At 46.6% G+C, this 16,543-nt stretch overlaps 1 protein-coding gene across 4 annotated transcripts; it reads left to right on the top strand.

The window, feature by feature from the left end:
• The first annotated feature begins 2,110 nt into the window (after positions 1-2,110).
• Positions 2,111-16,455, top strand: LUC7L (LUC7 like). Of its 4 annotated transcripts, none has more exons than XM_015877360.2 (11): positions 2,111-2,292; positions 3,918-4,012; positions 7,937-8,035; positions 8,677-8,787; positions 9,444-9,587; positions 9,989-10,165; positions 10,380-10,468; positions 12,608-12,637; positions 13,509-13,673; positions 14,706-14,767; positions 16,083-16,403. In XM_015877360.2, exons 1-10 carry the CDS (start codon positions 2,232-2,234, stop codon positions 14,731-14,733), a joined length of 999 nt encoding a protein of 332 aa, XP_015732846.1. In that variant the 5' UTR covers positions 2,111-2,231; the 3' UTR covers positions 14,734-14,767; positions 16,083-16,403. The 4 variants fall into 4 exon arrangements, with proteins under 4 accessions (XP_015732846.1, XP_015732845.1, XP_015732848.1 ...); XM_015877362.2 differs by lacking the exon at positions 14,706-14,767 and adding an exon at positions 2,709-2,779 and having other exon boundaries at positions 2,121-2,292; positions 16,083-16,455; XM_015877359.1 differs by lacking the exon at positions 14,706-14,767 and having other exon boundaries at positions 16,083-16,455.
• Positions 16,456-16,543: the final 88 nt, after the last annotated feature.

The raw sequence follows: 16,543 nt of genomic DNA, 5'->3' as shown, positions 1-16,543 counted from the left end.
AGAGCTGCCTGTGCAAACAGAGCTGTGCCTGTGCTGGGTGAACCCTCCTGGCTGCAGCCTCTGAGGGGTCCCACGGTGCTGCTCACCCCCCCCCGTGCAGCTCCAGATCCCCATCTGCAGCCCCATGATCCCTGCAGACCCCGAGATGGGTGTGGGGCTTCGGTACCAGCCCTGGGATGGGGGTTGGACTTTTTGGGGTGTCAGGACACAGCAGGAAAGGTACTCTGGGAGCTGGGGCTGCAGTCTCTGTTGGGCAGTGAAGGATGCAGAGAGGAGGATGCTGTTGTGGGGAGAACTAGGACGGCCCCAGGGCAGGGGCGGCACATAGGTGGTGGCACTGTCACTGCAGACAGGGTGCTGGGATACCCTATGTCCCCCCTGTGGTGTGGAACTTTGTTGGTCCATGCAGGAACAGGGAAGCAGCAATGACAACAGAGCAGCTGATGTCTGGAGAAGGCTGTGGTCCTGCTGTGCCATTTCTGTTCCAGCACTGGGACATGATGGTGTGGCCATCCAGAGGGGTGCAGAGCACAGACAGGGGACATGGGAGAGCTGGGGGACCCACAGGTGACAGCCAGAGAACACACATGGAAAGACCATTGGTCTGACTCAGTCCTGTCCCCTCTGCTGTAGCCCTTGCTGGGTTCTCAGGTGTGACACCATGGGCTTGGGGATGGGCAGACCCTGCTCTAGAGCTGTCCTGCCCCTACCTTGGGGGCTGACAACAGCTCCTGACCTGGCTCTGTACCCTGGGGTGAACTCTCCCCCCGTGCTGCTGAGGATGGTGCCATCCTGGGTATGGCCATCACCCACCCCACCCTGCATGTGAGGACCAAGCTGGGATCTCAGCTCCAGCCGTGCCCCACCGTGCTGCCATCCCTCCCCACACACTCCTGTTGGCAGCCCTGGGGGGGGGGGCAGCAGGTCCCGCCCAGGCACTGCTGGGCAAACACGGCCAGCAGGAGCTGATAAGCCACGGGCAGCCTTCGATCTGCCACCTGATGTCACCCACTGCCACTGCTGCCTGTGATGCACAGCCTGGCACAGCTTGGCACAGCGTTGGCATTAGCCTCCATGGCTGGAAGGGACAGAGCCAGGTTTATCTGTTCCCCAGCGACACAACCACTGCAGGCCATGCACCAAAAGGGTAAACAGGATTTCCAGGCAGAAAACCGTAACCAGACCTTTGCCTAGTCCTGTTTTCCACCTTTCACACAATGAAGCCATTCCCTTTCTTCATCACTCCTTGCAGGGGAATCCCACATACAGGTTGGTACAGCTCAAAGGGGCCTGACATGGTTCAGCACAGCCTGGCACAGGTTGGTACAGCACAACCTGGCATTGCTCAGTATGGCTGGGCAGGGATTGGCACAGCCAGGCAGGGCTTGCTCCAACACAGCCTGACTGGGCTTGATATGGCACAGAAGGGCCTGGCTCATGTTGGTGCAGCTACAAAGGGTCTGACACAGCTCAGCACAGCCTGACATGGGTTGGTATGGCAGAGCTGGCAGTTCTCAGTGCTGCCTGATGGACTGGCACAGCCCTGCCTGAAACAACAGGGGTTGGTGAGGCCCAACCTGGCCTCGTTTGTCCTGGTAGAGCCTGGCACAGCACAGTGCAGCTCAGTGAGGCCTGGCACAGGTTGGTGCGAGATGAAAGGGTCCAACATGGCTCAGTATGGCCTGGTACCAGTCCAGGTTCAGTGTATGACGCAGTGGTCCAACATAACTCAGTATGGCCCATCAGGGATTGGCACAGCCTGGCCTGGTACAGCCCAGCACGGCCTGGTACAGCTCAGGTTCATTGTATGACGCAGTGGTCCAACATGGCTCAGCACGGCCTGGTACAGCTCGTTCAGTGTATGACCCAGTGGTCCAGCATGAGTCAGTATGGCCTGGTACAGTCCAGGTTCAGTGTATGACGCAGTGGTCCAACATAACTCAGCACGGCCCATCATGGACTGGCACATCCCGTCCTGTCAGGCATTTCCAGGTCCTGGCCCACTCTGGTCCCGCCCAGCCCGGCTCGGCCCGGTCCATACTCCCTCCCGACCCTCTCAGGACTACACATCCCGTCATGCTCCGCGCCGCCGGGAGGGGCCGCTTCCGCCCAGCGCCCGTCGTGCGTCGCCGCCGCCGAGGCCGAGCCCGGAGCCGCGGTTGAAGCCGCCGCCGCCGCCGCCGCTCTCCTTCCTCCTCCTCCTCCGTCCGTCCCGCAGCCCCGTAGCCGCCATGTCGGCTCAGGCGCAGATGCGGGCCCTGCTGGACCAGCTGATGGGCACGGCCCGGGACGGTGAGTAGGGGCGGGCGGGGCCTGCAGGATCCGCGGCCTGGCTGCCCAGCGGGGCCCGGTCCGGCTCCACCCGCGGCCTACGGGCTGTCGCTGTGTGGATCCGCGGGGTGTGTGTGTGGGGTGGGCCGCATCGCCCTGCCCCGCCGAGCCCCGTCGGGTCGGAGCCGTAGGTAGGTCGTACTGTCCGGCCTTACGGTCCGGCCTTAATGCGGTTCGTGTGGGCCCGAGCTCTCCAATACCCGCCTCGTAGCGGGGTTTGCTCAGGTCCTTTTGCACTTTGTTTCGTTAAGTGAATGAAGTGCCTTTCTCTCTCTCTTTTATTTTTTTGTGTGTGTTGAGTTGCTGTTGAATTGCTTCCCATATATTTTATTTCATACAAACTGAACAATGGTGGCCCCTCTATTTTATTCATAAAGGTTCAGTGTATCTTTGCCTGCCTACATCAATCTGCAAGGGAGTTGCAGAAAAGCCTCATGTTCATCGAGCCGTGAGTCACAACCGATTTTTAAAGCTGTTATAACAAAAATTAAAAGAAAAAAAAACAAAAAAGAAAAGAAAAAAGAAAAAAAAACCCCAAAAAAGTGTTTGCTTTTTCTTTTTTTCCCCCCTCCCCAGCAGTAACTTTAAAAGCGTAGCTTAGAAAGCAAGAAAAACCATTTGGAATAGACACAATTCCTGGATGCTTGCAAACCCTATTCCTATGATGACACGCCTGTGTCATGTATACACAGCTTCGCTTTAAAATTGTCACGTTCCATTACCACTTTGCCTTTACTTTCATGTATCGTTCCCCTGACTTCCTTACTGCAGGTGTGGGCAAGAAAGCTTTTCCTTTAAAACTTTTCAACAGTGGGCATAAAATTCTGCAGCTGAGGTCTTGAAGAATGCAGATGGGTATAGTATATGTTGGAGCTCGCAGTGTGTATTGACTAACTTTGTTTCTTTTTTTTATTATTTTATTTTATTTTATTTTATTTTCTGCTTTTCTGATATTGTCTTGTTTAAGTGGCTCCTGAATGTAAAATGTCTCCTGAGGGCGGGAGGAGGGTGGGAACTACGCTACGTGCTCCGGGCCGAGACCTACGAGATGCAGCATTTCACGGCCTTGGAAAACACGCTGCAGACTTGGTATTGAGACCAAATGGACCGATGTCTTAATCATCAGATTAGCAAATAGAAGTTGCTTATAAAAGTATAAAACCAAACCCAACTGCCCAGCACAGCCTTATGTTGTGATTCATGGCCCTCTGCTTGCTTGGGTTCCAGTATCTCCTGCCCTTTCGTTATGGCAAAATAAAAGGGGGGATAGAACAACCAAAAGTGTTGGCTCTGAGCCGACTGTCTGTCTCCTTTTCCTCTTTGGGCTGTGCAGTCTCTTTATATGGATGACAGGCTTTGGACGTTACTTGGCTTTCCAACACTGTGTTTAACATGGTGTACAATGAATAAATGCAAAAATGGTATTTGCTGCCAATTATGAGTTTTTCAGATTATCCTGTCACCCTCCAAGTAATTCTGGGGAGCACCAAGTATTTTAATCTGCATATTGAAATGATCATGCTGACATTTCTGTTCCTTATCGGTATTCTAATGTCTCCTTATTTAAAACCACAAATGAATTTCAGGAGATGAAACCAGGCAAAGGGTGAAGTTTACAGACGATCGTGTCTGCAAGAGCCACCTCCTGGATTGCTGTCCTCATGATATCCTGGCAGGAACAGTAAGTATTCCTTTGGAATAAGGAATTTTGGTAAGGCAAACGTTGGCACAGCTCTCAAGGGCTCCTCTGTGCCACCCAAAGTACCTTTGAGGAGATGCAGCCTGGAAAACATCAGATTTCCCTTACACCAGGGATAGCCAGCAATTTTCATTTCAGTTTCCATGCTGTCTTTGGATCCACAATAGTCAGGTGTATTCTGAATTCATTCACACTGCTTTTTCTATCACAATCGATGGGAGGTTGCAAGGTTATTTCTGTTTTGACAGCTTATGGTGGTTAGGATGTGAAGCTTGTCCTGTGGGGGTCACGGGATCGTGGCCTACAGGAGCCAGCTTGCTGTCCAGGGTGCTGCAGCTCACTGCATCTTCAGCTGCAGTAACCCTCAATCCTCAGAGCTTTTAGTCTCCTTTTTTAAACCAGGTGGTATTCTCCCAGTGGGATTTCAGCTTTTTAATCATAAAGGGTGAGCATATAATGGCAGGTTACAGTTCAGGCCAGCTTTGTCTTTAGTTTGTTGGTGTGAGTAGTATGTTGCTCTGCCTGACTGGTTTCAAACAGTTGGGACAGCTTCCTTCACTGGTGCCCTCTGGGGATACAGCTGGCCAAGGTTCAGAGGATTGGCTCAGATGTTCTCTGTGAGAGCAGGAGGTGACGTGGTAACAACGAGATCTTGTGGAGTAAGAATCCAGCTTTCAAAAGAAAACAGTATACGACTTTGGTAATTACTGTGTTACTTAATTGCAGGATGGAGATGAATAACGCTGTTTGTCTCTAAATGCTGTGACTTTTTATGTTGTCCATCCACTTAACCAGATTTTTTTTAACTGCACTCCTTGTTTATAGGACTTTATTGTGTTATTTCACAAGCTGGGGTTTGACACGTGGGTTCCCAGCAGAGGGAAGGGCTGGCATTATACCACTGTAATGGCAGGGTGGCATGGCAGTGCTAACAGAGAGAGCTTTACCAAGCACTGAGGCAGACTTCAGCTTCTAAATGGCTGTTGCTGCAGAGCAAGTCAGGAAGAGTGGATCACTAATATTTGTGTTTTCAAAGTGTCCTCAGGGATGCAGGGCCAAATTTGGAAGCTCAGATGTATTTTCCATCGCAGCATGAGCTTCCGTGTCACCTCACTTCTGTTTCAGACTTTTCAAGCTTCTGAAATCACTTCTGCTCACTTCCAGTTTTTGAACCAAGGTGGGTTAGGATATAGTTTTTTGAATGTGAGACTCTACAACGGGCTTTTGGAGCCTAGATGTTGTTTGAAGACATGTGGTGCCTTCCATCTCTTTTGACGTTTTTCCAACAGAAAGTTGGTGGTGATTTGAAGGGGTTGAATGAAGCAGTGTGAGACACTGTTGCAGCTGGTGACAAGGCACAGAGGAAGCCTGAGGTATTAAGTGCATTCTGAATGCCTTGGGTTGGAGAAGCACCCAGGAACAAGGAGGGCTGTTGCTGCTCAGGTGTTGTTGTGGATCACACAAATGATGTTGTGGTGGCCTTGAGGTGGCTGAGGAGCTCTGTGCACCGCTAACAATAGATTCTTGGGAGCAAGAAAATGCATCGGTGCCACAGGTCTGTTTGGAGAGAACATGCCAGGTCTGGAACAGGATCTACAGTTCAGCTGTCAGCTCTGCCAGAACAGAATGAATCAGGCAGGTTTTCATTGTGCATCCAAACAGGTTTACTGGCATCTTATGGTGCTCTGGTAATGAAGGAACTGCATGGGTGAATCAGCCTTAACTGGTCATCTCTGGATGTGTGTTATTGAAGAAATCAGGACCTCAGATCATCTTGGCAACTTCCAACAGGTGTTTCAAGCTTTCTGGTAACAATTGTGATGCACCCTGGAAGCACTGTTACTTCTCCATCCTTCGTGTATGCAGCTGTTTCTGAATGGGATGCTGGTTGGAGATGAGCAGGGATCTGGATCTGGTTAGTAGCAGTGCTCAGTGAGACATGATCTTAAGTACCTGTGTGACAGACCAGCTGTGGGTATTGATTGGAGCAAGTCACAATCCCTGCTGGAAAGTATGAGTATTTGGTGCCAGGCCTCCCTGATGAGACAAGGAGTCTTTGAAACAGAAAGGCTAGTGATCTTACCTGAGGTGAGTGATACATGAGGAAGTCTCCACGCATAGAGATCACATCAAAGGATCTGAAGGAAAACTTGAGGTTTGTATGCCAATGAGACCTGGAGATTCTCCCTAGCAGAAGAGATGAAGAGACTCGCTGCCTTTTAACAAAGAGTGAGAGGAACACAGAACACAGTGGCTCTTCTGAAGCCTTCTGCTGGAGCTCCTTCTCTTAATCAGAGTGAGTGACTAAGCTTGCCAGAAGAATTCAGATGAGATAACCTATGATCTGTAACAACCGTGTGGAGTGTTGCTCTTTCTCCCTATACTGTAAAGAGATTGCAGTAGAATAATAAGAATAAAAAAATTAAGTCATATAATGCTCTGATGTTGTACTAAGTTTTTCTTACGGTAAAATTCCAGTAGCTCTTCAGCATTTCCTCAACAGTTTTGCCTGAAGATGAACATTATTAAGTTCTGAAAGTACTGGAACAACTGTGTTTTTTTGTAGGCATTAATTTCCCACCATTAGAGCTCACAACACAGTTCCTGAATGCAGTGTCTGCTGTCAGTGCCTCCTGTTTTTGATAAATATGAGCAAAATGAGTGAGACCAAATAGTGACAAGTCATTTTGAATTGTTATATTTAATAACAGGTAACTACTGACCAAGAGTTACCTGGTGGAGCTTTCTTTGATGGCTTTGCTTCATTCTCAGCAAATCCATTGCTGCTGTTGGAACTCACTGCTTCATAACGTGTCCTTGGCAAACTCCAGCTTTACTTTGGAGTGATGCTCTGGGTTCTGTGCTGATTCCAGTGGGGTTGTATTAAGCTTTTCCTGCAGTTCTTTGTAGGTTTTTCTCCTTGATGCTGATAGCTGGGAGAGGAGTGCTGCTGAGATGTTCCTTGTGAGTGAACCCTGCTCCTTGTGCTGCTCCCTGTGGCCCACACTCAGGCCTTTAGTTGTTTTGACTTTCAAAAATGGCATGTTCTTTTTCTATTTTAAGAATAGAGAAATGTTCTCCTTTACATATTGGTAACATACAAATGCAATTTCCACGTTTTGAGAGCATAATTCAGTTATTTGGCCATTAGCTGCTAGACTTGGGGAGAAACCAACAGATTTAAATAGTATTATCTGCAATGGAAGTGAACAGCAGCATGCAAGTCAGGATTTTCCAGGAGAGGAGATGCTCTCATGGAGACTGTAATTAGATAGAGACACCAAAATGACCTTATGCACAGGAATTAGCTTTGAATTGGTGGGTTTAAAGTCTCAGCAGCAGCTGAAAGCAGGAAGGGTTAACTGCAGAGTTAGGATCTGCTGTATCTGAGCATGGAGTTGTGCTTTCCTACTGGCTGTACCCCTCCTTAGTGTAAATCCCTTTGCCCTTGCTAGGAAGTGTTCTATGGTTTACCATCTTTCAGTATGCTTTCAAGGCTCTTTCTGATACAGATGTGCTTTTATGTGCATACACAGCTGAGTGTTTGCTGTGCTGTAGCTCCTAAACAGGAGGTGTTTGTAGTTGGTTTCTGTTGAAGTAACTCCTGCTGTAGCTTGCTGTGCCTTCCCAGCTCCCTCCCAGTAATTTCTAAGGCATGCTGTGACCTGAAGCAGGGGTAGGTCTGGACTTATAGTATGTGAGGTGCTTTGATATTGTCGGAAGGACTCCTAAAGAAGTGATTCTAGCAAATGTGATTCTTCTGTCCAGTTCTGTTACTGGCAGGTTAAGAGAAAGCTCTCCTTCCCAAAGAAGTTTTACTTTGGTATGATAAACTTGTCAAGTGTTACATATTTTCAGCTTGTTGCCATAATAAAGCTTTCTAACATACATTTTCCTTTTAAACAGAGAATGGACCTAGGAGAGTGTACAAAGATCCATGACTTGGCACTGAGAGCAGATTATGAGATTGCAAGTAAAGAGAGAGACCTTTTTTTTGAGCTGGATGTAAGTATGGGGATTTTTCTTTTTTGTTAGTTTTTATAGAAACTGCCTCATGAAGTCATTGGCTGAACCATAGAACTTAGTGGGTGATTCAGCTAACCATGTTATTAGATCTGGCAAAAACAGCCTCCCCCTTCCCAAACATCACCTTGATGCTGGCTTTAAATTGTAAAATTAATGATGACTCTTGTAACCAAACCAGCGCAGCTAGATGGGAGGCTCTTTGGGCATTCCTTGCATCCCACACCTGCTGCTCTGTAGCAGGACGTTGTAACCTGGTAGCCCGTTCCAGGAGGAGAATGAATGTTGCAAGCTTTTTGCTCAGTGATTTTGCTTTTAGCCACATTTAACTTTCTGTGGTGAAACAAATCAAGCAGAAGAACATTTTGCCTTCCCGTTTCATGCGGTGCTTTCTATGTTTGTATGTTTCTCACACACTGGAAATTGCAGTGCAAAGCTGTAGATGACAGATTTAGGGGCAGGGGTCAAATTTTACTCCTTCTGCAAAGCGTCCTTTGTGTTTTCTCAAGGCATCCATTTTTGAGGTTGGTTGTGCATTGTATTGTTGTGGATTGCACCCCCTAGCTGCTGGCTGTAGGTGTGACACAAAGAGCATCTCAATTCATAGTTCTTTGCATATACAGGCTATGGATCACCTGGAATCCTTCATTGCGGAGTGTGACAGGAGAACAGAGCTGGCCAAGAAGCGCCTGGCTGAGACACAGGAAGAGATCAGTGCTGAAGTATCTGCGAAGGTATAGTCCTCTCATTTAACCTTTGTTCTGAAAGTCTGTGCAAGAGCATTGATGTTCTGTTGTTGCTCAATACGCTCAATAAAGACTTTGTGAATTCAAGTCATCATCTTCAAATACTGCTCTGGCTGTTCTTGTAATAAACTTCTTGGTTCCAAGGGCCATAGTAATGTAGAACATCACCTCTAAAATATGTTGCTTAATCACAGCTATGAAATATATAGGTTTTCCCTCTTATTCAGCGTGCATATGGCAGCTTAAAATATTAAATCCATCCTGTAATTGTCTTTCCACGTAGCAAGTGTTTCCCTCTTTGGGAACTTCTTTCACTGGGACAATACAAAACATTTCTGAAGCTGGGTTTGTGGTGTCTGTACTGTCCTGTAAGCCAGGAATACACCACTGTTTGCAGCTAAGCCAGTGATATCCTGTCCATGTACATTGTCTCCCTTCGCTGTCTGCCTATGACTGCACTGCCTGTACTGGGCACACCAATCCTTTTTTTATTGAGACTTCTTATGGTTGTCTTCTAATAACAGCTAATACAAAACAGTGGATGGATTTAGTTTTTTTTAAGAGAAAAAGGAGTTGTCATGCAGCCTTTTGCAAGATTTTGGTTTTACAAAGAAAAAAAACCAAAAACCAACTGTTTTCTTTAGGCAGAGAAGGTACATGAACTGAACGAAGACATTGGAAAACTCCTAGCTAAAGCTGAACAGCTGGGAGCTGAAGGGAATGTTGATGAGTCTCAGAAGATCCTGATGGAAGTGGAAAAAGTCCGAGCAAAAAAGAAAGAGGCAGAGGTATGGCCTTGCTTGTCCTGCGACGGGTAGTAGGCGATTGAATTAGCCTGAGTCTGTGACAGACACCTGGGTGGTTCCTCTTTCAATGTCAGCAATGTTGACACATTGCAAGCAGCTGGCAGTCCAGTGTGATAGGTGAAGAAAAGCTTTGTAGAAATTCGTACCTGGTGAAGAGATGACTGGGGAGGTGGTAGTTGTTCTCCTGAAATATTTGGTGATTGTTCATCTACCTGCAAGGATAGAATGTCAGGTTAGCTGTGCTCACAGTGTTTTGCGTGCTACCTCTTTTGTACTGAGGGTGCTTTTCACGATCCTTGAAAGCATCGGGGCAGTTCTTTGCAGGACTTTCCCAGCAGGGTCACAGCTGACATGTGCCTGGTGTTCTTTTTGTCCCCCTTCAGGAAGAATACCGAAATTCAATGCCTGCATCCAGCTTCCAACAGCAAAAGCTGCGTGTGTGTGAAGTCTGTTCAGCATATCTTGGTCTCCATGACAACGACCGGCGTCTTGCTGACCACTTTGGAGGCAAATTACACTTGGGTTTTATTCAGATTCGTGAGAAACTGGATCAGCTGAGGGTAATCTTGTCTGTTTTAAACCTTCTCCTTATAGTTCTAAAGGCATTCAGTACATACATTAAGTTCGTACAGAATTCTTTGCAGAATGCCTATGTAAGTCCAGAAATTTCTGATGTCAGAACCCCTGAAACTTTGACTTACCACCTGAGTAAACTCCTTGCAGATCTTTCTGATATTCTACTGTATTGAAATACTGTGTGAACTTTTTTCCTAGAAAACAGTGGCAGAAAAGCAAGAGAAGAGAAACCAGGATCGTTTGAGACGGAGAGAAGAAAGGGAACGAGAGGAGAGAATGGGCAGGCGGTAAGTGAAAGCTGGTAACTGCTTTGTGAAGCTGGTTTTGAAATAATCTGATTTCTTAGTTCTGAATACCACAGGAAAGCAGCAGCTGTTGCTGCATCCATCGCAGTCAGCCCTTAAATGGGGTCTGAGAGAGGCACAGCCAGGCTCTGCCCCTTCCATCACACAGCTGAGTTGCCTTCACCTGTGCTCCCAGGGCTGTCCAGATCCTTTCCCCAGGTGCTCAATCAGTGGTTCAGGCTGTGACTCAACAGTTCCCATACAGAATGGCTTCACCGTTGGTATTCTCTTGACAAGCCTCTTGCCAGCTAAACTGGAAAAACTAATTCTTCCATGTGCGTAAATGATTCAGTTAAACAATGTGGTGTGAAGAGGGTGGTTATTTGCACTGGTTGTGCAAAGGAAGTGGCTGAGTAGGAATGTTGCTGTTCTTGTTACAGCACTTCCCCAGTAACTTGGTATGTTTCTCCTTACAGTCTTGTACTTTGTGAATCCAAAAAGCCACCTTACTGCCTGTGGAGAGCTCTTTTCTGATGTCAGCTGAAGAGTGTTTCAGCCATCTGGCTGCAAGATGCTTGAGGTGCATGACCACAGTGTGCCTCTGGGTATACGTTTCTGGAAATGCTTGCAAACAAATACCAGAACTGAGGCAGCTTGTTTTCCTGTGGTGTGTGGCTTGGTGTAAGCCCCAAATTGTTGTGCATTCCCTAGTTAGGGTGTTTCATAAAGGTTCCCTCTTGGTGTGGATTGCCTGATGTCAGATCAAGAACTGTGTTGAGTTGGCCTAGGGTCTGAGCTCTTGCTGGTTTGGTATTTTGCACTACTTAAAGACTGTGGCCAGCCTTTGACCTCACTCTGTGTGGAGACATCTCTGTACTCTTCAATTCAGATGGTAAAGAAAACCACATAGTGGAGCCAGGAGTAAAGTATAGAGGAGGTCAGATTGTTTTCTTCTTCAAAATGAGAACTTGACCCAAGGAAGGAAGATAGTTCTCCCAGTGGTTGTTGGGATGAGAGCTCAGATTTCTTGATTTCTAAGTACCTGCTCCTCTGGGTGCTGTGTATTGCCATGCTTACGGGGGTGTTTCTCCATCAAAAACACATCAATGACTTCAACTGACTTAAGAGACTGCTTCTCAAGCAGAACTTGATACTTAAAGAACCACTTAAAACATGTTCCTTTGTAACTCTTATTGCCCTGCCTTCATGTGCAGTATCTCAGTGGTGTTAACCAGTAAGGGGAACAATACCACTTGACTTTGAGAAGTCTTGGTGACTTACAGGCACTGTGTCACGTCATGGAAGCCTGTAGATGGGCTTGCGAAACTGTAACTTAATTGGTCTGTCAAATAAACTGATTTCCATAGAGGAATGAGTGAACTGGATTGTCACCCATAGTGGTAAATACAGTCCTGTGTCATTTGGTGTTGCTGGTGACTCGGTGATCTCTTCAGACTGTAATTCTCTGGGGAGCTGGCACGCTGTTAAGCTGAACATGCCACGGAGATGTGAGAATAAATGAAGCCTGGATGGTTCTTCACAATTGGATTTATATGATCTGGGGTGAAGAATTTCCTATGTATCTCTGTACTCCTCAGTAACAGTTATTCACTTTTGCTTCCTCTTTTTTTTTCTTCCTAGTTCATCTTTCCTCAGCAGGAAAAAAATAATTGATGGAAATTTCCACTGAATGTTTGTTAAATCCTCATGATTAGGGAGAGAACACTGTGTTTTTCCTTTATTAAAACCATTTATTTCTTAAATGTGCAGCCACCTCTAAGGAACCAAAGTGAGAACGCTGTTCAGTGCCTCCACACTGCTGGAGAGTGGCACTTTTTCACGACAGTGTTCACCTAGCTGACTTTAGACCACAGAGGGTAAATGTGAAGTTAGAAAGGTGCACTGTAATACTGTATTAATAGAGTGGGATTGGTTGGTAAATCCTTCCTGCTTTGCTAGAAAGCTCTTTGTGGAGTCAGTGAGCTGTCCCAACAAGCTCTGTGTGGAACTGGTGCTGCTGTCCTGTTCTTTGCTTTTTTGACAAGTCCCACCTCCTCCCCCCAGAACTGAAGCTCATGTGGGTAAAAGAAACATAAAAACCATGCCATGCCTTCTCTCACTTAACTCTCCTCTTCCTTTTAGGTCTGGATCGAGAAATAGAGATCGTCGAAGGTGAGTGTGCAGCTCTCCCAACTACCTGTTTGTGTTTTCATCTTGTCACTGAGGTCTTGTAAATGGAATTGATGCTGTGCCTCAGTCTTTTCATTGTGCTCCCTGAAAGAAGTGGGAACTTCTGCTTGGGCCATTCTGTAGTACTGTGCAGCTGAAGTCAGGTGTAGGTTAGCCCAGCCAGAGAAAGGGAGCGATGTGCTCTGCACTACCAGCCTAAGAATGCACTCAGTATCTTTGCTAATAAATGTCTCATGTACTTTGATAGTTCTAAAGTATGAAACGTACCCATTATATGTAATACCTCACATGCAAAAATACAGATATTTGTTATTAAAGCTCCCATCCCTGTGAAGACTTTGCCTTAATGGTATGACAACATTCTGTAAGCAATCATGCACCTCGAGATCTTCTCTACCTTTCTACATATATGTTGGCACCCTTTATTTGGTTTTTAGTGCAGATGGAAACAAATCTGCTTTGAAAGTACAGTGTTTTCATTAGGGGGATGCTCTCTTTGGCAGGCTGCCATTGAGGTTATGGCAATGTCACATATAACTAACTTCTTCAGCCAAAGTGAGGCCTGTATCACTGGTGGTAAGCTGTGCTCTAGGCATCAACACATCAGTGGTGGGAGTGATTTTCATAAGCTTCCCAGCAACTTGAATTTACCCTTTGGTGTTTTGTTGGTAGCGTCAGCCCAGGAAAGGCTCTTCACCCTGTGGGTGATTTGCCTCTGTGTTGGCAGGGATGGGGGTGAGGGCTGATGCTCTGGACTTGTGTGACTCTGGAATGTCTGAGGGATGGGTGCAGGTGTACAGATGCGATGCACTGGCCTATCTCTTGAATCTGAGGCAGTCTGTGCCCTCTTCAGATCACGCTCGCGGGACAGGAGGCGAAGGCGCTCCAGGTCGGCTTCCCGTGAGCGGCGGAAGTCCCGCTCCAGGTCCCGAGACCGACACAGACGCCACCGGAGCCGCTCCCGCAGCCACAGCAGAGGTCACCGCCGGGGGTCCAGAGACAGGAGTTCCAAACACAAGTATGTATTCCTCATACAAGTGCTTCTGAAAAGGGGAGTCCCCGACATAAGTGAGCAACCTCTGATCCCTTAGAGTGGGCAGGACTACTACCACTTTCTCAAGCTGGGTGCTTATGGTTCCTGAGCCAAAGCAGTATTTCCCAGGGGCAGTTTGTAGATGCTTTCACATGAGAGCATTAACTGTACAGTGAAGTCTCAGCTTAAGAGCAGAGTCTAGGAGATAGTACTGTCATTCTCTGATCTGCATTGCTGAGCCTTGAGAAACTGCTGGTTTTCCTGCATAAGCAGCAGCTCAAAGGCCTGCTGGTGCTCACACAGCCTCCCCAGGTGTATAAATGACAAGTAATGGAGGCAGTGTTGGCATTACATTTCTGTGGTTGTCTTCTGCTTCCCACCTTCTTGCTCTCAGTGGCATGGGAAATAGAAGTGTATGGTGTGGGAACTAAGGGAAGTCTTCTGTTAGGGTAACAAGAATGCAGGTTGAGAGACAGTTATTAGAAATCTTGAGGGAAGGAGAAAGGAGGAGCGTACCATTCTGCTGTCACCAAAGAGAAATCCTATAGTCTGAAAAATGGCTTTAAGTCTCTCCTGAGACTTAGCAAAACACCCACTCTGTTGGAGGAAAGATGAAGCCAGCCTGTATATGTAGTTGTATTAGCAAGACTGAAATGAAACATTGCATTTCCCTGCAACCTTTCTAAACCCGGGAGCAAGTATATGACCGGGTGTTTGCTGAAGTTAGATCTAGCCTTTATTTTAGTGCTATCAGTTAATAGGGGAGTTCTTCAGCAGTATCTCATCTGATTAGGGACCACCAGTAGAAACAAACCTACTGTTGTGTATTGTGTTGCTTGAACTAAAGGGTGAGAACAGGTTTTAAAGGTACCTGATGAATGGGAGGGGAATAACAATCTGAAAAAGATGTGTCTGTTAATAACTGAGGGGGAGGGGGGTTGTAAATACTGTTGATTCTCCAATGGCTGAGATACTAAAGTCCTTTTTTAAATCTGTCTTGAACATGGAAAAAAAAAGAAAAGAAGGTTGGACAATTAGGAAGTGAGGAAGACCCTGTAATAACTATTACTAAAGAGCAGGTAAGGGATTGCTTTGAAAACCTTGAACACATTCAGATCAGCCTGTTGAGGCTGTAGGAGGATTTGGCTCACTGACATAACTCCACAAAATTACTGAGAACTGGGGAGAGGTGAGACAATTTAAGAAACAAAAAGTGGATGAGATACCTTGAAAGTGCAGCTTCTGTTTTCACTCTGAGAATTAATGGAATGTATATTTTGGTTCTGCTGGTCTGAAGTCTCACTTCGAGCCCATCACAGGATCTGGAGGTTTGAGGGTAAGAGAGCTATTGGCAACAGGCAGCATGGGGATGGGATAAGAGTTGATCAGATCAGACAGACTTGTGTTGTCTCCTGTCTTGTGGTTAAATGGCACAATCTAAGGCAGTGAAGGTGACATGTGTGATACAGAGGGCTGTAAGATTTTGATATATCTGTGCAATAGTTCCAAACATTAGAATCAACGTGAGTGGAAGCTGGAATCCATAAGGTACCTGCCAGGTCTTCTGCTTATGACTGCAGAGAGACCTGAGTACCGAGTTCTAGAATACGCTGTGCTGTGCAGGGTCTTGAAAGCCTCTGCCTAATTCTGAAGGAGTATGGGCTGCTTGAGTCAGCTACGGGCCAGCACCTCATTGATAAGTTGATTGATTGATATACAGTTGGCATGAAACATAAAGCATAAAAGCCTTCTAAAATGGGATCTAGTATGAAACCCTCTGTTTAATTCTGAGTGGGCTGACACAGCGAAGAGCCACTGAAAATCTGTAGCTCTCATTTGGGCAGACTGTGAACAGATTTGTCCTTGTTGTGGTTTCTGAATAAAAATCTCTGCCATCCTGACTTTGAACCCAGGATGTTAAAGATGGTGCTTATCAAGTGCAAAGTGACAAAAGCCCAGGACTGAGCAAGCCTTTGAATCTGAAGGATGAATACAGCTGGCATTTAAAGCAGTTGAACAGAAGGCCACTGGCTTAGAGCATAAGCAGAACACACTGTAAAAGACACAAACAGTGATGAGAAAAAGATTAGAAGTGCTTTATAGTATGGTGCAGTAAACTAAGAAGGGGCCCAGGGAACACCTTGAGGGACTGACAGAGGCTGCACAGTGCAGTCAGCACTGCAGAACTGTGTTGTATTCCATAAAAGCTTGTAGAGGGACCAGAGTTTGCACCTGGGGCATCACTACTCCTGACACTGCAGGACCCAGGCACACTTTTGTAAGAAACCTGTTACAGCACGGCCCCATTAGCAAAGATTTTGCCATTTTGATGTGCATTTCGTGTAGATTCTTTCAGCCGTGAAGCATATAGTGATGGTTTGCTTTGTACTTCAGATCTTCTAGGGATCGATCTTCAAGAGAGAAGTCACGAGACAGAGAGAGGAAAGAGAAGAGCTCTTCTGAGAGGCGGCACGAGAGCACCAATGGCAAATCTCGTTCCAAGAGATCAGAGGAGAGAGAAGCTGGCGAGATCTGAACTCAAAACGATCGGTGTTGCACTGTAAATAGTCCGATAAACATTCTACACAAAGCCGAAATTTCCCCATTTATATTTACTGAATACGACTCATCTTTTGTAGTTCTGACTTTTTATTGTTTGGCTGATAGCTGTGAGTTTGTAGAGACACCCCCCCCCCCCCATTCCCGTACTGTTTAACAGGATTTTGGTTTAGTAGGAATAAAATAAATCTGATGGCTCCTTTTCAATGCAGGTGGGCGGTTCACGCGCTGTGTTTGTGCTGCTGCAATGGACATGGCAGTAGAGGTAGTGCTGTGGTTGGGTACCTACGCTGCTA

This window comes from Coturnix japonica, chromosome 14 (genome assembly GCF_001577835.2).
Source record: "Coturnix japonica isolate 7356 chromosome 14, Coturnix japonica 2.1, whole genome shotgun sequence".
Lineage (NCBI taxonomy): Eukaryota > Metazoa > Chordata > Aves > Galliformes > Phasianidae > Coturnix > Coturnix japonica.
Note: the sequence above shows the minus strand (reverse complement) of the source record. Positions and strands in the feature narration are given on the sequence as shown.